Source organism: Passer montanus, unplaced genomic scaffold (genome assembly GCF_014805655.1).
Source record: "Passer montanus isolate IOZ18808 unplaced genomic scaffold, ASM1480565v1 scaffold44, whole genome shotgun sequence".
NCBI lineage: Eukaryota > Metazoa > Chordata > Aves > Passeriformes > Passeridae > Passer > Passer montanus.
In genome coordinates, this window is record NW_024369262.1 from 7,143,799 (window position 1) to 7,161,659 (window position 17,861).

A 17,861-nucleotide genomic window follows, 5' to 3' on the forward strand; every position below is an offset into this window, starting at 1 on the left:
CAGTTTAATTTAAGATAACTTCCCTCTGAATCCATTTGGAATAGCACAGCATATTCTATGATTCTATATATCCATGGTCTTTCTCTAGGATTGCTTTCTTTGATGGCATAGTGACACTGTAGCACCTTTGGGAGAGCAATCCTTGTCAAATCTTTTAAACAGGACATGTGTCCAGCAGCAGAGGCAGCGTAGCTCGAGGGCAAACTACAGCACATACTAGCACTGTCACCCCTAGCTGGGGGAAGATGAACCATAGTTTACTTGCAGTTAGCTCTGGAGGTGGGAACTGCTGGGTGTTCTGGCTATTCCACTTAAGGCTCAAGCAAAACCACTTAGCTTGCCGTGTTCTCAGGGGAATTAGCTGTGGCTCTTGAATGAAGTGTTAAACAATACCCCTAGCAAATCATGCAATTATACCTACCAAGTTGGTGTAGGCACAGAGCCTGTAAGTTGCTTTAGGACTCATTCTTTAATTTTTGTTTGCTTGGTTTTGTTTGCTTGGTTCTTTAATTGTAGGATTTTTTGGGGCAAAACTTTTGTTCACTGCCCTTTATTTAGTGGTGTTCTGACACACTGTAGTAACGTACAATCCCTCCTAAGCTCTCTGCCAGCCTCCTCCCATCGTTTCTACAGGAAGGGCTGTGACTTAAGTCATTCCGTAAGATTAATTTCTCCCAGTTATTGGGGGTTCTGTAGAAGTTCACTTCTCTACTTTTAGAGACGTGCTGCTAGTGAGGCTCTTGAAGAGGGACGAACCCTGTAAATTCCCTAATTCCGCTTTCAGCAGACTCTAAGCCACTTGCCTATGGCTGACTTAAAAGGCAGCTTTGCAGTTGTTCAGCCACTGCATTGACATGGGGCTTGGCAACACCCGGAGGAACGTTGCTGTCGAAACCCAGAGCAGCCGCTGGCAGGGGCGGCTTGGCGGGGGCAGTGCCGCAGCAGCAGCCGAGCCGCGCAGCCCCAGCACCGCGGCCCGGCGGCGGGACAGCGCCTCTCGGGCCCGGACAGCCGAGGGGGGAGCCGGGCACCGCGCGGGTCTCAGCTCCGCCTGCTCTGGGTGCCCGCAGCTCCGAGGGGCGCCAGGACAGCGAGAGAGCCGCGACCCCTCCCCGGGAGGCGTGTCGTGAGGGCTGCGGGCGAGGCGAGCTCCAGGCGGAGGGTCCTCGCCGGCAGCGGCGGGGCGAGAGCCGCCGCCGAGCCCCTGCCGGGGGCGGGGGGCTGCTCGTACCCCGCGGCCGCTCTCTCCAGGCCGTATATGCGCAGCCACGTTCCCGTGCTGGCCCGGCCCGGCCCGGCCCTCGCTCTCGGCGGAGCCGCTCACTGCGCCTTGAGTGACGGCGGCTGCGCCTTTGGCGGCGGGCGGGCGGCACCGGGCGGCGGCGGCGGCGTCTCCCGGCCGCGTCTCTCAGCGCCGCAGGCAAGGGGGCGGCGCGGGGCCTCTGCTGAAAGCCGATGGGGCGCCGGAGAGCAGGGTGCCGGAGCGCCCAGCAGGCGAGCACCTGACGCGGCTGAGGACGGCTTGGCTGCGAGCGGGCAGCCCTGAAATGGCGAAAGCTCCCCTGCCAGGCAAGTGCCGAGCCTGCGCGGCGCAGTGGGGCAGTCCCGAGGGGAGAGCGAGGCCCCTGGGGCGGGATGGGGCGGCCCCGAGGGGAGCGCGGGGCCCCGGGGGCGCGGCGGGGACGAGGCTCCGGCGCGTTCCCCGCCCACCCGCGGCTCCGCGGCAGCGCCGGCCCCGCGTCCTTCGCCGTCGGCCCCGCGGAGCGGTGAACGCGAGCTCGTGTGAACGAGGCGCGGGTGCGTTTGACCTCGCCGTCGTTACCGAGCACGGCCCGCTCTGCCTTCGGCGCCCGCGTCTGCCGGGGCCGTGCGGGTCTGCGGGGGCGTCGCGGGCGCCCAGCGCCGCTGCCCGGCCTCCTGGTGCTGCTCCGGCAAGGGTCTCTCCCAGCTCCCGGGGAATTCCTGGCTGCCGCCCGCTCGGGAGAGGCAGCAGCCGTGGTCAGAGAACAGTACAGGTGTGCGGTTTGGTGGAATCTGACGAAAGCCTGCGCTGCGCCTTGCCCATTCCCGTAACTCGTGCTTCCTCGGGAGCCTGAGCGGTGTGGAGGTTGGAGGTCGGTTGGCTGGGGCTGAGAGCAGGGCTTGAGGGTGCTCAGCAGCAGCACCCTGATGTCCCGTGCCCGGTGGCAGCGCAGCCTGAGCGAGGCAGCGTGTCTTGTGTGTGCACGAAGCCAGAGCGGATGAGAGTGCAGTTGCTGATGCAGAAGTGGTTTCCTGCTAGGTTGCACACAGAACCCATTGCTGGTGCTGGTGAAGGCCTAGCTGCTATGACTGAAGGGTCAGTATGTGACACTTCTGGTGTTTGGTGCCAGGTTTGGACACAGCTTTACAGCAGCATGGCAGTATTAAAGCTAAACCCAAAAGGATGGTTTTTTCCAGCACATTTATTTCTTTACTCCCCCAAAATAAACATGGGTTGGTGGTAGCCCAGAGATGAACACTCAGGAACATGAGAGCATTAATATTTTCAGAGGATGCAAATAAGTATTGAACTAAATGTTTCTTTTCCGTCTTTGGAAGATGAAGAATTAATCGAATGGGCGAAAAGTCTCATGACTTTTTTTTTTTTTTTGGCATTAGCTTGCAGTTCTTGTAAGTTTGATAGGAAAATAAGAGGGCATTGCTTTTGCTTTCTGTGATACATAAATAATGCAGCCTGCATACATACTTGTCATGTTCAAGTACAGTTTTGCACAGGAATTTTAAAGCATAGTACTTGTCTTGGATGTGATTTCACTGAAAGAGTACATATTTTGAAAGAAGCTTTGTAATGTCAATACTCACTGCAAAGAAAAGTAAGAGACCGTTCACAAAGAAGGTCTGGAAGAAACTGTCTGGTCTAGGCATAGGGAAAATGTGATGCTTTTATAAGTTGAGCGTACCGAGTTTATCAATGTGAGCTGCAATATGCACAAATATTTAAAAGTTGTTTTGCTTGTATGTATCCTACCTTGCCGCCCCTGCCAGTGCTGTAGCCTTACCTCAAATAGAAAGGAAGACCAAAATTGTAGTGAAAATATGCTGTTTGCTCACTGTTGAATGACAGGTGTGCTTGTAAAGGGCTTTTGGACATGGTCCACACTTGATTCATTTGAGTAGCCAGATCTCACCTGGTGAACTCCAGACCCCAAGCTCTTGGAAGTAGTCCCTATGCAGAAATGCTTGGGCATTTGTGAGTCTTGATTGTAAAACCACATAAAGACAATTGCAGATCACCACCTGGCATGTCCCTGTGGGAGTGGTAGAGTATCTGCTTTTCAGCTCTGACTTAATTTTTAACAGAGCACAGTGACTCAAAAAATGCCAGAACCTCCTCAGAAAGCCAGAATCTCTGCACTATGAAAGTAGAGACTTTCAGATATGTTGCAGGCAGTCCACCTACAGTCATTGCAGGAAAAAATTGGAAAATATTCATATATTCTCTGGTTTTGGGGAGTCAGTTTGGAGGAGGTGATGACACTGCTGAGAGGGAGGGTGAAGTTAATTTTGGCTGTGGGGAAGCTGGCATCTGAAGCATCAAGAAACAGCTCTGGGAGATGTACAGTGTTTACAGGAAAGTTTGATCTAGGATTTGAAGTCTGAACGGTCATGTTAAACCTCTTTTCTCTCTTCCTCCACCTCACTAGTAATCCTGTAAAGTGCAAGACTGCAAATGTCGCTGGTACCTTAAAATAGAGGCTTTAAGGTCTACATGGCTTAGTTTCATGATTTATTTTCTGTATTCAATATTCAAATATATGCCCATCCTTACCATCTGCTGCAGAACTGCCAGTGGAGGGATATACAGAGTAGACAACCAGGGATTTCTCACTGTGAAATTGCTGTGACATGAAAGATATTGAATGGGGAATGGGGGAGAGGAGCTGGTTGTGTTGGCCACTCCTGACCACAGTGGCCATCAGTTAGGTCTTTCATGTCTTGATAAGAGAACCTGCAATTTGTGGACTTCTTCTGTCTCTAACTATGTCTGGCTTTGTCACCTGTGTATTTTGACAAGGAAGCTTGACATCTTGACTTGATCTTCCACTTTTTTCTTCCCCATCCCCTTTGGCATTTTATGTTCTCTCTACCCTCCCTCTCACCTCCCACTATTATTTTTCTTCCTCTGCTCCTTTAGCCTCACAGTTTTGTAGGCCTCCTACTCCATGCCCCTCCTCAGCCCCTTCTGCTGAGTGTGTTCCATTTCAGCTTCAACTGATTTCATTTCTGTTCCAGTCTCTGGTGCAGATTCATTCTGATTTTGGATGAGACCTGCTATGTGGTGGCACAGCAGGCCTCATCCAGATGAGGAGGCTTGCTATCAGTGATGGCATATGTGGTCCATCTGTTTTGCTGGTCAGTGTGCAGGCAAGGACTTCCTCTGATAAGCATCTCCCTCTATCTTGTATGAGCTCCTCAGTCTTAGGAGTGCCTCCAGTAGTTAAATTCACTTACTTGTAACATACATCTTCAGTTTTGCGATTTCCAGATAAGAAATAAAACATAACTAGGAAATAATAGTGGGTGAACTTGGCCTCCAGTAAGTCTTAACTTCATAGTCACTAGGTAACACTGTGTGGGTAGCTCACTTAAATCACTTAATGGGTAGGCAAGAAGCATCTGAAACCTGCAAAACAAAAGGAACTATTATTATGCAACAACAGTCAGTAGCAATAGCAAAGGTCATTCCTCCTACCCAGCATCTCTATCCAAATGAAAAAATGACTTGTACTTTTAAATTTTATTAGGACAACTGCCCCTGAATTCAAAATGGTGTGCTTCTAAAACAAGTTTTGACAGGTGGAAATTTTCTAATCTGTGTAATAGAGTCTATTTTTTATTATTTTTTAATTGAGATTCATTCAGTCCTCAATATTTGACTGTGTAAGAGACTGAGTTTCCAGTAGCTATGAGAACACTGTGTGCTGTTTCATCTCTACCTAGGCGTGGTGATAGTATTCAGGAGTGCTTTCTTTATGAGTGCCTGTCTTCTGGCTTGTGCTTATGTCTGGGCTTGACTGGAAATTGGAAAATTTTGCCAAGCAAAAGATGTAGAAAAAGGCTCAGCCTGCTGCAAAGCTTGAAATCTGTGATAATATGACAGTGAAGTAAATAATATTGAATTCATTTTACAGTAAAACCCAATGCTGTAATTGCATCCAATGAAAACTGGAGCTCTTACCCCAAGCTGCTGGAATGCATTTTCCTGGCAAGTCTGATGTGAGCACACCTGAGCTACGATGGCCTCTGGAACCAGCCTGTGATGCTGCCAGTACACAAGGGGCTGGTATGGCTGGCATTTGGGTCATCCTGCATACTTTCTGTCTGTCCTGCTTGCCTGAAGAGGTAGCCAGTGATACCTACATTGGTAAGGAGAAGAGGGAGATGCTGGAGTGACTCTTAAAGTGATGCTTCTAGACTGAGCCTACTGTGCTGCTACTCTGCCCTCACAAGTGTGTTTCAGGAATGAAGTCATCATGCTCTTTCATTCCCAAAGAGTATGTGCTGTGATGACTCCAGTAAAGGGGGTTTTTTCAGTTGCAGTAAGTGTTTTTAAAAACTATTTCAAAATTAGGAGAAGGCAGAATCAGTGAAGAAAGGTAACATGGCTGTGGTTTCACAGCAGGGCTAGGCTTACTTCCTGCTGCATTTGAAGATTAATTTTCTGCTCGTTAGACCCAGTAGCAGATTCAATCCCTGTGTCTTGGTAAGGTGTACTTAGAGGTCATAATTTCCACAGGGAAATGTTCCTTCCTTTTTCCAGAAGATATTCTTGTGCTCTCACATGTTTCACCTCTAGGTGTATGCTGCCTAAGGACCTGGGGCCTGTAGTGTATTGTGCTGTCAGAATTGATGCCAGTTACTGGAATGGAAATGGAAAGTAGATGCCTTTTTTTTCTCCTGACTGGGTGTGCATTTTGAATACTATCTTTGCTTAACAGGTAATACTGAAGCAGCATTTTGGTACTGGTGCATGTGCATACTGTTTAGTGACAATGGTGAACTGTTCTGTCTTAGGATGCTTGGGACTTCTATGATGAGTGTGTTTTGGACACCAGGCCTTCCAAAGGATATTGAAAAGTGATTAAAGTTGGGAATCAACAGCATTAGCTATTCAGTTTTCAGAGGAAAACCTTTGCTTCTTAAACTTTTTCAGAGCCTCTTCAGCCTCACTTCACTTCTTACCTGTTTTTCTGATTTTATTTCCTTAGTCCTGAAAATGTTGGCTGAAGACCAGTAGGGTCACTTTAATTCCTCTTGTGTTTTTTCTTTTTTTTTATCTCTCTTTTAGAATCACCCTCATATCACATGTAATGAAGCGTGCTCATGCACTGCTTTATTGTCATATCATTGCCAGCTTGTAAAAAAAAGACACCTTTGGAAACAATTTGGGTTTATGCCTCCTGAGCAGAGAAAGCTAGAGCTGATTCTTCTCTTATATATGCTTTTCAACTGCTGTTGATTTCTTATGGAACTATGTTAGAATGAGCCCTGCTGGTGTTTGTGGGTGAAAGTAGAATTGGCATTTTCCATGACTGTTCCGCTCCTTAGGTCTATTTGTGGAACATATCAGAGATTGCATCATTTTAGTGGGTTGTTCCTTCTCTGGATGGACAGCATTAGAAGCTGCTGGTATGTGAGTGGGAACTGTTTCTTCTGCTGTTTGCTGGAATTATGTACACTCACTAAACACCAAGGATTAAATTTGCCTTGCATCTGAATTAGGATGACGTGTACAGAAGTGCAGTCTGACTTGCCTTCGACCGAAGTGCGAGTGTTGCATAATAGAACATGGAACTATTTCTGTAGCAATTTTTAGTCAAACAAGATCCTGCCTGTTTCGCTGCTTATCACGAGAGATTGCAGCTGATTGTGATCTGTGGCTCTTCCTCTTATGGAAGCTGTTATGCAGGATATGGATTTCAGTTTAGATCCTTACTTATACATAGTAGGGGTAAGGAAATGAATGTCTGACATGCATCACAGCACCTCCATCAGTCACCAGATCACCGATGCAGCAAAGTACCAGTGAAATTCCAGCTGTTCTTTGTTGAAGAAAAAAAAAAGACTTTTTTTTCCTGAGGAAAACCCCTAATTGTAATCTTAATTGCAATTACTTACAGTTAATGGCAGCCTTACTGGAGCACTGAGCTTCTGTTCATAGTGCTGCAACAATGGCTCTGCTCTTGGCTTCTCCCTTGCTTTTACTGTGGCTGTGTGCTCAGGGCAGGCCCCTGCCAGCTCCCTCTGTGACAGGTCACTGTCCCAACTTGCAGCTCTGTGCAGAGAGAGCAGGTTAGATAGGAAACTTATGCTTCTTCTAGAAGAAAAGCAGGTGTGCATTTCTGTGGGGTCTCCTTCCACCTGTGGGAAATGTTACTCTTATATCCTACTATAGTTCTATCATGCTGCCCCAACAGCTTGTGGGGAACTACTGTATGTACTTCCAGTTCAACTATTGTGACTCACAAATTGGTCGCGCAGTGTTCAAGGCATTTCTACATGTTTTCCCCTTCTTTGATCAGAAATTGTGATATTGAACAGCTGAAATGCAATTAAAGTTCCTACCCAGCTGCAAAAATTTTTGAAATCTGGCTGCTAAGAGTCAGCTGACTGGTCTGATAAAGGGTAGGTTCACTGCCATAGAAGCATAAAGTGTCATTACCAAGGAGCTCACCTGTGCACTGAAGTAGGCCTGGTCTTTTCATTCTCTGAAACAAAATTATAAAATAAGATATGCAGCAGTTGACAGTGTAAATCCAATCAGTGAGTCCAGGCAATGCCAGTGCCTAATAAAATCAAGAAATGTTAATAGAGTCCTCTGAAGGTGCCTGATGCTAATCTGCTGGCACAGAAGGAAGCAGACTCAATAGGACTGATGTATTAGGGCAATGCAATGCAGTCCAGCCAGCAAATCAGTCTAGATGTGGAGAGCTGTTGCAGTGAGCTTCACGCATATTTGTGCTGCTGACTGTGGTTGTGTTTAAGCTGCTTCTAAATCTAGAAGCATTCCCAGTGCAATATAATAAAACTTATGCTCCCAAGATCTTTTCTCATAGCCAGAATTTATGCCTGGATATTTGTGACACTTTTCCCTGCCCTCCCTTCACATTCTACATCAAACTCCAAGGTCCCTGGAACCATGGGCTTTTTTTGTGGGGTGAGTACTATTATTGATTTTCAGCCAGGCTAGTGGCAGTTCTTCTCCAGGGAATTGCTGTTTGCTTTGGAGTACCTATGAACTTTCTAAATTTTTTTTATTTTTATAGCCTCCTCCTTCCTTTCGTTCTTCCTTCCTCTCTCTCCCCCTCCTTCCCTTGCTCCCTCCCTCCTTCTATCCAACCCTCCCTTCACCACTCTGGTTTTTTTTTGTGGTGCCTCCCAGCTTGTGCTTTTGGAATATTGGAATGCCTGCTCTTCCAAGCATTGACCCAATGCAGACTTTTTTTCATTTAAGTTCAGAATAGTGTTCTTTCTACCACTATTTTGATGACTGTAATGATGCATTTTAGGATAGATATGTATCTGAATGGAGGGGCTCCAGTAGCTACCAGATACCACTGGACACATTCCCAATACATGCTGTACTCTTGTAATGAATACTGACTCCTTCATAACTATTAAAAAAAAACCATATTAAAATGCTATTAATTGACTATTATTTTTACTTACTTCTTAATAACCAATTTTTAACCCTATTAAAATGCTATTAATTGATTATTGTTTTTACTCACGTCTTGGCCAGCTAAAATCTGCTGCTTCTTACCACCCTTCACTTATATTTCTGATTAATTCAGCTATAGGTGGAGTAAATGAAGAACAAAAGGCTGTGACCTAGTGGCATGTTTTCTCCAGAATAATACAGAAGGATGCATCCTCTATTTGAGTTGCTCTTTTACTACTGAGAGAAGAAGAATGCTTTTGTGGCCAGGGGCTCAGGATATTAGAATCAGGTCTGATGTCATCATTTGCGGAAATGAATAAAACGAAGGACACTATTCTGGTGGGTAATGAGTGTCCTTTCTACAATAGTGTTGCTAGGGGTATGGTGGATTTGATCCCTGGTTCTCTGCTGATTGTAGGGAGATTGTGTTGTTAATATAAGGAATACATTTCACTATTTCTTTCTAGTGTTGGGTTGCTCAGATGTGAGGAGAAGTCAGATATTTAGACAAGTCTGGTTTACTAACTACAAATTAGTTTGAATATGATAATCCATTAGGACCATCTAATGACTATATTTGGACCATCTATGACTATATCTGTTACTGTACCTATTCTGATGTGGTTTTCCCTTCCTGTCTTCAAATGGCAAGCTTCAACTGAAAGCCCCAGGCCCCAGCACAGCAGAGCTCTCTGATGAAGCCAGTTCAGTGCGTGAGAATTAAGTAGCTTGTCTGCAAATCTGTGAGCCAAATAAGATGGCACTTATTTTAGGAGTTAAATTGAATTTAAGTGGGAGCTGCTGTTGTGTCCTGGGGAAATGCTGCTTTGTGTCTTAGAAACAATGTGCAATTTGAGTGTTGGAATGGAACAGTCAGATGAATTAAACAGGAAAGAGTTTATCTTTTGAGATCACTGCATTAGTTGAATGCAGGCTTATCTTTAACACCAACTTGTTTTAATCACTTTGGTTAGGTGGAAGTATTTTTTTGCCATCCTGAGAGCGCTGTCTGGCTGACAGTTGAGGTTAAAGTGTGCATGATGACCATCCTCCTGAGGCACCTACACAAACTGAGTCATTAATGTGTTGTGTCAGGGTCTTTTCTGGAGCAGAGGTGAGCATTCCCTTGCGTTAATGTGAGTCTCCTTGTGTTTCCAGCTGGCCCACGCCGATTTGGTGGCACTCAGCGGCACGTGCAGAGTGTTCTCAGAGACTCTGTAGAGAGCTCCGATGATGAATTCTTTGATGCGCGAGGTGAGTACACATTTTTGTCCTCCCCTCCCCACTTTTTCCCCCCAATTTTGCAACAACTAACTAAACTCCTTCGTGGATGAACTGACAACATTGTCCTCATCAGACAAAACCTCCATCAGTTCTTCTCTGCAGGATTTGTGAATGGACCTAAATTTACAGGAGTTTGGTGATGTGCTGGGGTGGATGAGTGAGCTGCCCTGAGCTGAGTCTGGCGTCAGAAGCAGCAAGACCCCACCAGTGCCAGTGCAGACCTCATGGGGTCTGACCCTGGTGCTTCCCAGCTCAGATGGTGTATGAGGTTACAGTGGGAGTGTTCTTGTGCACAGTTCCTGATGAAGGCCATGAGTGTCCATGTTACTGATGGCCAGCTTTAAAGACCAACATCTTAGGTTTTCCACTCTATCAAAACTTTCTCTGGAGGGACTGGATCTCTGCTTGTTCAAGGAGCAGTATTTGAATGCTTGCGGATTTCATCACAGGGTATTCTGACTTGGAAGGGACCCACAAGGATGCTTGAGTCCAGCTCCTAAGTGAATAGCCTATATGGGGATCAAACCTGTGACTATGGCACTGTGCTCTAACCAGCTGAGGTAACCGCAGCACTCCCTACGTCATCTGTGAGGCCCTGAATCTTGACATGGTTGGTAGCATGCCAAGTTTTATTCTGAAGTGGGAGAAGAATCTGTAGGTTGTGTGCATACACAGTCTCCCACCTCCAGTGGGAGGCTGGGGCTCTGGTTTTGGTTCTGTTTCCAGGAAGCAAAATTTACACTTTTCTGACACATTTCACTTGCTTTTTCTGAAAGGGCTTTCCTTAAATACTTAAGTTTTAATGTCAAAGGTAGTCTCTGTAGTCTGAAATGCTTGTAATGACAGTTGCTATCATTTTTATAATGGTTACTTGAAATAAAAAGTCGCTGCTATGTAAAGATAATTAACAACATCTGTTACTGTGTTGTTAATCCCTAATAACAGACTTTTAGTGAGAATAATATGTGATAAATTGCTTCTGTGGATCAAAATTAAATGTGCATGGGAGACATCTAAGCATGAAGAGAATGAGAGATCGTGATATTTTCCCACTGGGTATTCAATGAGAATAGGATACTCAAATTGTTTAAGCTGCATTTAAATCTTAAGCTTTAGTGAATGGAAGAGTTGGAAATAGAAAATAAATATACCCTATGCTGATCTTTCTCCACACTGCCTTTGTGCTTTGTAATGTTCTACCATGTGCTTAAAATAGCTGTCTTGATGATTTCAGCAATGTTTCCAAATTCTCTGTAAAGCTGCAGTTGTAACTTTGAGCACCAAATCATACTTCAGTTTTTTTCTCCATAAAGAGAACTAAAATGATGATGTTTCATACATTCTAGATGGCATAGTTTTCTTTGATGTGAATAGATCAAAAGTGACCAGATTCTGTCTTTGTGGGAGTATGATCACTTACTGTGCTTGATGGAATATTCTTTTGAATGATCAGGATCCATTGTTCAGTAATGCTTTGAAGGTCAGTTTGATGCCTGTATTTTTTGAGCTGGTGAGGCATGCATTGTAGACTGAGAACAAGAAATGCACTTTGAATTGGCTGGACATAGTCCGTAATGAGTTGACACAAGTATTTCAAAGTTTAGATTACTTGATAGCTTGCAAAAATGCTTTTCAAATCAAGTTTTGTTTAGATAGATTTTCATTTCTTTGTATCCTGTAACTGGTCAGCAGAGAGGTATCAGCAACTCCCTATCCATGGCCCACCTTGAGGAGGTTGCAGACTGTGATGAGGTCTCCCCTCAGTCTTCTATTCTCCAAATGGAACAAACTGAGGGACCTCAATCGTTCCTCATAAATCTTGGTCTTGAGGCCATCCAGCATCTTGGTTGTCCTCCTCTGGATGCTCTCTAATAGCTTTAGGTCTTTCTTGTAATATGGCACCCAAAAGTGGAGACAGGACTCACTGTGAGGTTGAGCCAGAGCCAACTAGGGTTGGCTCTAGCACCCCAGGATGCTGTTGGCTCTTCTGGTTGCCAGGATGCATCGTTGACTCATATTCAATTTGCCATCAGCCTAAACCCTCAGATCTCTTTCCCCATGGCTTCTCTTCAGCCCCTTCTCCCACAGGTTGTAGGTGTAACCAGAATTACCCCATCCCAAGTAATCCAGCACTTGCACGTGTTAAATTTCACATGGTTGGTGATTGCCCAGCTCTGTGGTCCATTCATAGCTCTCTGCAAGGCCTCACTACCCTTGAGGCAGTCCATAGGTCCTCCTAATTTAGTATCATCTCTGCTTTCTCCCAACCAGTCTTTCAGAAATAAAGTGTTTAAATGTTAGGAAAATAAATGTACACAGAAACATAAATACTAGCAAAAGTGGCAGAAGGCATTTCTATACTCAGAAGCTCTCTTGGTGATAAGGGAGCTTCTGTCTGTGGTAGAGAAAAACATATGTGTGGGCTGAAGTAATTGGCATTATCAGTAGATTAAATTTAGTACCAGAGAAACAAGAGGTGTTTGTTCATGCTGGAGTGAGGGAGACCTGTCCAGGACAGAGAATGTGGCTTTCACTCCCTAAAAATGAGGTAGCTTGATACCCTTTTTCTGTCTCCATAAAATTTTCTGCAGTGTTTCTTACCTATATTCCTCCCCCATTCTCAGTTACTTATACAGAGTGCTTCATCAATGTTTGATATTCTTGCAGCTGCACAGTGCAGCTGGAGTTCAGTACTATGGGGTTTCTTCATGGGAGGATTTGGAAGCTATCCCACATCTACCCATGTGTAATTTGTACTTCATAGACAGGCTGAAGTAGGAAACAGTGGGCACAGCAGTCGGCACCATTAAAACATAACATTAGTGAGCTGCTTTTGTATTCTGTAAAACAGCTGGGGTCAAATCTCAGTTTCTCAAACAGAGAAGTTTCTGGCTGGCAGCCTTGTAAACAGAGAATCAAGCACCTGTGTTTGAGATGAAGCAGCTGTACATGTTTTGACTGTTGATTCATCTGTCATGGCTAACTACTTAATTCAGTGACATCCATATGGAAAGGGAGAAGTAATGTTTTACTGTTTTATATTGCGTGGCTTTCCTTTGTTTCTTGCTTTTCATGTGACATGCCATAAGTTAGTCAGGAATTTTACAGCGTCAACATGTAAAATAATATTTGATGCAGGAAACTACATTATTATTTAACTGCAACATACCACTGATCACAGAAGATGAAAATTACATTTGAATACATCATCACAAAATTGTCAGAATGTGAAATTCTGTGGTTGACTAACATTTTTTGTCAGATTTGAAAAGCTGCTCACAGAAGCCTGCACACTCCCGTTTGGCTGTTTTATCAGACTTCCAACAACAGACAGGCAAACACCCCCATACCAATCTCCCCACACACCTGCCCCACAGCCTTTAAGCTGAAAAAAATCTTCCATAACACAGCCCTGGAGGCACTTGTCTCCCATTTGTTTTCAGTTCTTTTCACTGGTCCTCGTGCCTGATGCGTGCAGCTGCCAGTGTTAAGGGCCATCAGCTGTGCTGCTGCTGCTTGTCTTCCAATGCCAACACTGGACTTTGCTCAAGAAGAACAAAGCAGGAAAACAAAATCTACAGTAGAGAACCATTATCTCTCAATTTTATCTCTGGATTAAATGTTACGCTTGTCAGCCAGACACTCACTGCTAGACCCTAAGGAGGTGTGGAGAGCTGTTTGCTCTGTGCTGCTGCTAATTTGAATACTTTTCCATCTGTATTTGTGCAGTTGTGCTGAGGGGCTGGTGTGAGGCTCAGTGGGGCAAGACACTTCTTGTTACTTCAGGAAGTTGGCAGGAGGAACAGCAGCAGTAAGGACTAAACACAAAATATCACTGAAAATACCCATCGTACTCAGATGGGTTTTTAAACCACTTGTTGTGGAGGGGATGGGAAGAGACCAAAACCACCATGGCTCCTTCCCTTCCTTATAGAACTTCAAGTAAATCAGCCTCTGAGAGAAAATGACAAAAACCTGAGCAAAATGCTGTCCTAAGTGGTTGATTCTCTCTGCCTCAGGGAGCAGCTGAGATTGCATCAAGTCTCAGGGGACTTTGCTGGATCCAGTTCATCTGATAAATCTGATAAATGGCCTTTATCATTGTTTAAAAAAAGGTTTGACTTAGGGAGAGATAGGATATGGTGGTGACTGGAAGTGATTTATACAGTCCTTTATACTTACCCATCTTTCTCCTTCTCCAGTACCAAGATCTCTCTAAATGAGACAGGTACATACATATAAGAGAACATGAAAGAAAATACATTTTTTAAATCACTGAGAGGCCTCCTGCAAGGTAGGTATTTGAAAATTATTATTTTAGCCAGAAATGTCCTGGCTAAATTATTCTGGTTTTACTCCCATATTAGAGCCATTCTCTCTACAAAAGGCAGTACGAGAGGACAGAATTTGACCCCTTCTCTGAATCTGCCTTAACAAATAAAGAACCGTTATAACTTATTTTACTTACCTTTTTTCTGTGTGCTTGTCCTAGGTACAGAGACCATTCTGGGTTGTGTCCAGCCAGGCTGAAGTGCTTTGAGTAAATTTATTCAGAAAGGATTAATGCACCCTTCTTGCCAAATAGCTGTTAAATTGAGGGAAAATATTTTCCTACAGCTTCTAGGCCTGTTTGGTTTTGGGTTTGTTTTTTACAAAAGTGTCAATATCTATCTACAGGTTGTGTTTTGTGCTTTCAGTTTTTCCTACCCCACTTCCTGGATGAGATCTCAATAAAAGAGATAGTTCTCTGTGCTGTGGGCTTGGTTCCATTCCATTGTGTCCCTAGATGAAAATGTAAAGCTTTACGTAGCACAGGTGGCTTTGATAAAAGGGCCAGTCTTGAACTGGTCTGTGTGTCCACACTTCCCTCTACTCTGCCCTTTGAATGTTCTTCAAATAAAAAAATTTTTAAAAAACCAACCCAAACCAACCAACCATTCTAACACTCAAAATTATTATTATAGACTTTTGTTTTGCAGTGGCTGTTCAAGAGAGACAGTCCTCTCTTTTCCATGTTTTTCCTTCACATAATCTATGAAGTGTATAGGATTGCAGTAAAGCATATGAGTAGGCAAGAAGCTTTCCTGGATAGTCCTGCATAACCTGTTAAATGTTCCCATTAGGGGCTCTAATGTGTGTTTATTTCTCTCTTGATTACTAATTTTCACCCTGTCTTTTTTCTCTTCTTCATCACAGCAATTTATTCTATTTTTTTTTCCTCTTACAGAAGAGATGGTGGAAGGAAAAAGTGCTATTCTCATAGGCATGAGCCAGTGGAACTCAAATGACCTTGTTGAGCAGATAGAAACAATTGGGAAGCTTGAAGAAAATCAAGGTAATGTTTAGCTTGTATTACATAATGCTTAAGAGTTAACAAGAACATCTGACTACTGAAGCAGTTCACAGCGAAATGTCAGTTCTTTATTCCTGCAGCTGTGCTCTTAAGCACATTGTCACTAGGTGCCAACCCCTTCCCTTTTGGAAATCATACTTTTCCCATCTAGTCTGGTTCTTTAACTGGAATTGTGGAGCATTTTGAGTTGAGATCTGCAGCTGAATCCTGTGTGTTTCGTCTTCTCCTGTGCTCTGTAGTAGTCATTTATGAGATCTTGTGGCATGTGTATGTGTAAGACTCATTCAATGAAGAAACTATGGAACTTAACACAGGAACTATCTCATGCTGTGATTTTCAGAGCAGGATTGGGCTCAGTGATGCATGCCATTATTTTCCTATAAACAGAGCAGTCTGCAAAACTGCATCTGCAGTATATTTACAGTATTCTTTCTCATTTGTTAATAGAAAGCATATGTCATACCCTTCATATGAACATATTTCTTATGACAGATTTGTCATTATGAAGGGCTAGCAATAGTGAAGCAGATGGCAAGAAACAGCATCATTTCTCACGAGAGCGTGATAATGGAAATAGCAGTTTTCTTTTGGGACTATCACCCTTTTGTGCTTTGTAGGCAACACAAGTTCTCTTTTTTTCTTTCCCCTCTAAATCTCTCCCTAATTAGCATGACAAAATACTAGGGATATTTGAAATTGTCTGTGTAATAATAAAAAAAGAGGACATGTCTTGATTCTTAGTATGGGTTCAAACTTTACCTCATGATCTCAGAAGTTTAGGAATGGTCATATGAATTGTCTTCTAGATTCGGAGTACAAACTTATTTTTTTGGTCATGTATCAAACCCATGCCTTTCATGCCTGCTTTAGGGTGTTGAATTACTCAGTGTTTTTCCTTTCACCTGGCTTTTTTCTTGTGGTGATCTTGAGACCTGATGTACTCCACATGAAGAGACAGGACAACAAGTTACTTCAGGCAAAGCTAGAGGTGCTGAGCTTGCTTAGTGTCTCTGAATCACTGGTGAACATGTATTGTTCTGTTTGTCTGCAGGATTTCCTGTGAACAGAACTTTCTGTCTTGAAATCAGAAATGTGCCTTACCTCCAGATGTCTGTAAAAGATGTAACAGACAAATATTTATATGACTAATATGTCTCTTTTCCTTTCAGGTGAATTATATAGAACCTCTTTAAGAAAACAAAGGTTCCCTGCACAAGGCAGTATTGAAATACATGAGGACAATGAGGTGAGATTGTTTCCTAGAACAAGCTGTGCGGATTTTCAAGGAATAGACATGTGGAAATACTCTCATCTTATGTTATGTAACTGTAAATTCATCTGATGTCTTAGTATGTTTTTCCCTTGTTTAGTAGGTGCATGTGCAATCACTGAAAATCATCACAAGATTTTTAGACATTGCATACTTAGGTGGAAATAGGACCCAGTTTTCTGAAGAGAAATTGTTATGTCTGCTTAGTGCTTGACTGGAAATGCAGGTTTTGTGAAGCAGATTCAGGAGCAGTCATGAATTTGACAATAAAAGAATTGTGGTTTTTTTGAAGCAGGAAAGAATCTCAACATGTGGTCCTTCCAGAAAACCGATTAAAGTTCTCTGTCCACACATAGGACAGGTAATGAAAATGTCTACCATTTTTGAAGAACTCAGGCCTACAGCCCCCTTAAAACGATGACAGTCATTGATTGGCTCCAGTTAATTAGTCCTTGAGCACCTTGTCTAAGTCATGACTGAGCCACTGCTGAGAGACAAATTAATTTTATTTCCTTTGAGTCTTCCTGTGAAAGATACCAGTTAAAATCAGCTGAGAGACTTCTCATACCAGTGACTTCAGCAATACTGACCCACTTGATTTTTTTCTTGAACAGTTCCACCAACTCCTCAGCAGTGGTGCTTATTTACAAGCGGACATTGTCCATGGAAGGAACTACATTTAGCTTTTAAAGGGAATTAAATTTCTCTTCTGAGATGTGGAATGAAACCTTATGGAGAAGGAAATTGTAAATCAGTGCATGGAAAAGTGGAACCTGAAAAATGCTTGCATGATTCTCCTGTATTTAAGCAGATACAAGTCAGGTCAGCAAAATGCCTTCAGAATGAATACTTTTGCTGGAAACTAAAATTCATGGGCTGAACAGAGATAGTGGAATAACCTACAATTCTCTCATTTTCAGCCATTTCTCTGTCACCATAATACAAGTGCTAAAGTTACCCATTTCCTTTCATTCCAGAACTTAAGAATAAACTGTCCAGAACATTGCCTGATTCTGAGTAAATCACCCAGTCTAGCATTTAATGATCCTTAAACAAAAAACCATTACTTTTGTTTTTGCACTGTGTTCATATTTGGTCAGGAACTAGAAATCTTCAGGAATCCTGTCATCCAAAGTGAAGAAAAAAGTAGGAGTCAAGATTTAACAACAAAAAATGTAATCTTTTAATATATTACTGAGTTCTTGGAGTGCACATGAGTATCAAAGGGTAAAGAGGAAAAAAAAGTGAAA

The 17,861-nt window shown here is 43.6% G+C and overlaps 1 protein-coding gene across 3 annotated transcripts in view; it reads left to right on the forward strand.

Moving 5' to 3' along the window:
• Positions 1-590: 590 nt before the first annotated feature.
• Positions 591-17,861, forward strand: part of PITPNM3 (PITPNM family member 3) — a 36,679-nt gene continuing 19,408 nt past the window's right edge. The window contains exons 1-5 of one of the 3 annotated variants that reach the window (XM_039720991.1): positions 8,141-8,200; positions 8,838-9,043; positions 9,863-9,958; positions 15,216-15,323; positions 16,511-16,587. In XM_039720991.1, the coding sequence (XP_039576925.1) occupies positions 15,221-15,323; positions 16,511-16,587 (180 nt within the window). In that variant the 5' untranslated portion in view covers positions 8,141-8,200; positions 8,838-9,043; positions 9,863-9,958; positions 15,216-15,220. Of the gene's footprint in view, positions 1,570-8,140; positions 8,201-8,837; positions 9,044-9,862; positions 9,959-15,215; positions 15,324-16,510; positions 16,588-17,861 lie in introns of those variants that run through there. The other 2 variants (XM_039720992.1, XM_039720990.1) reach the window with 2 other exon arrangements.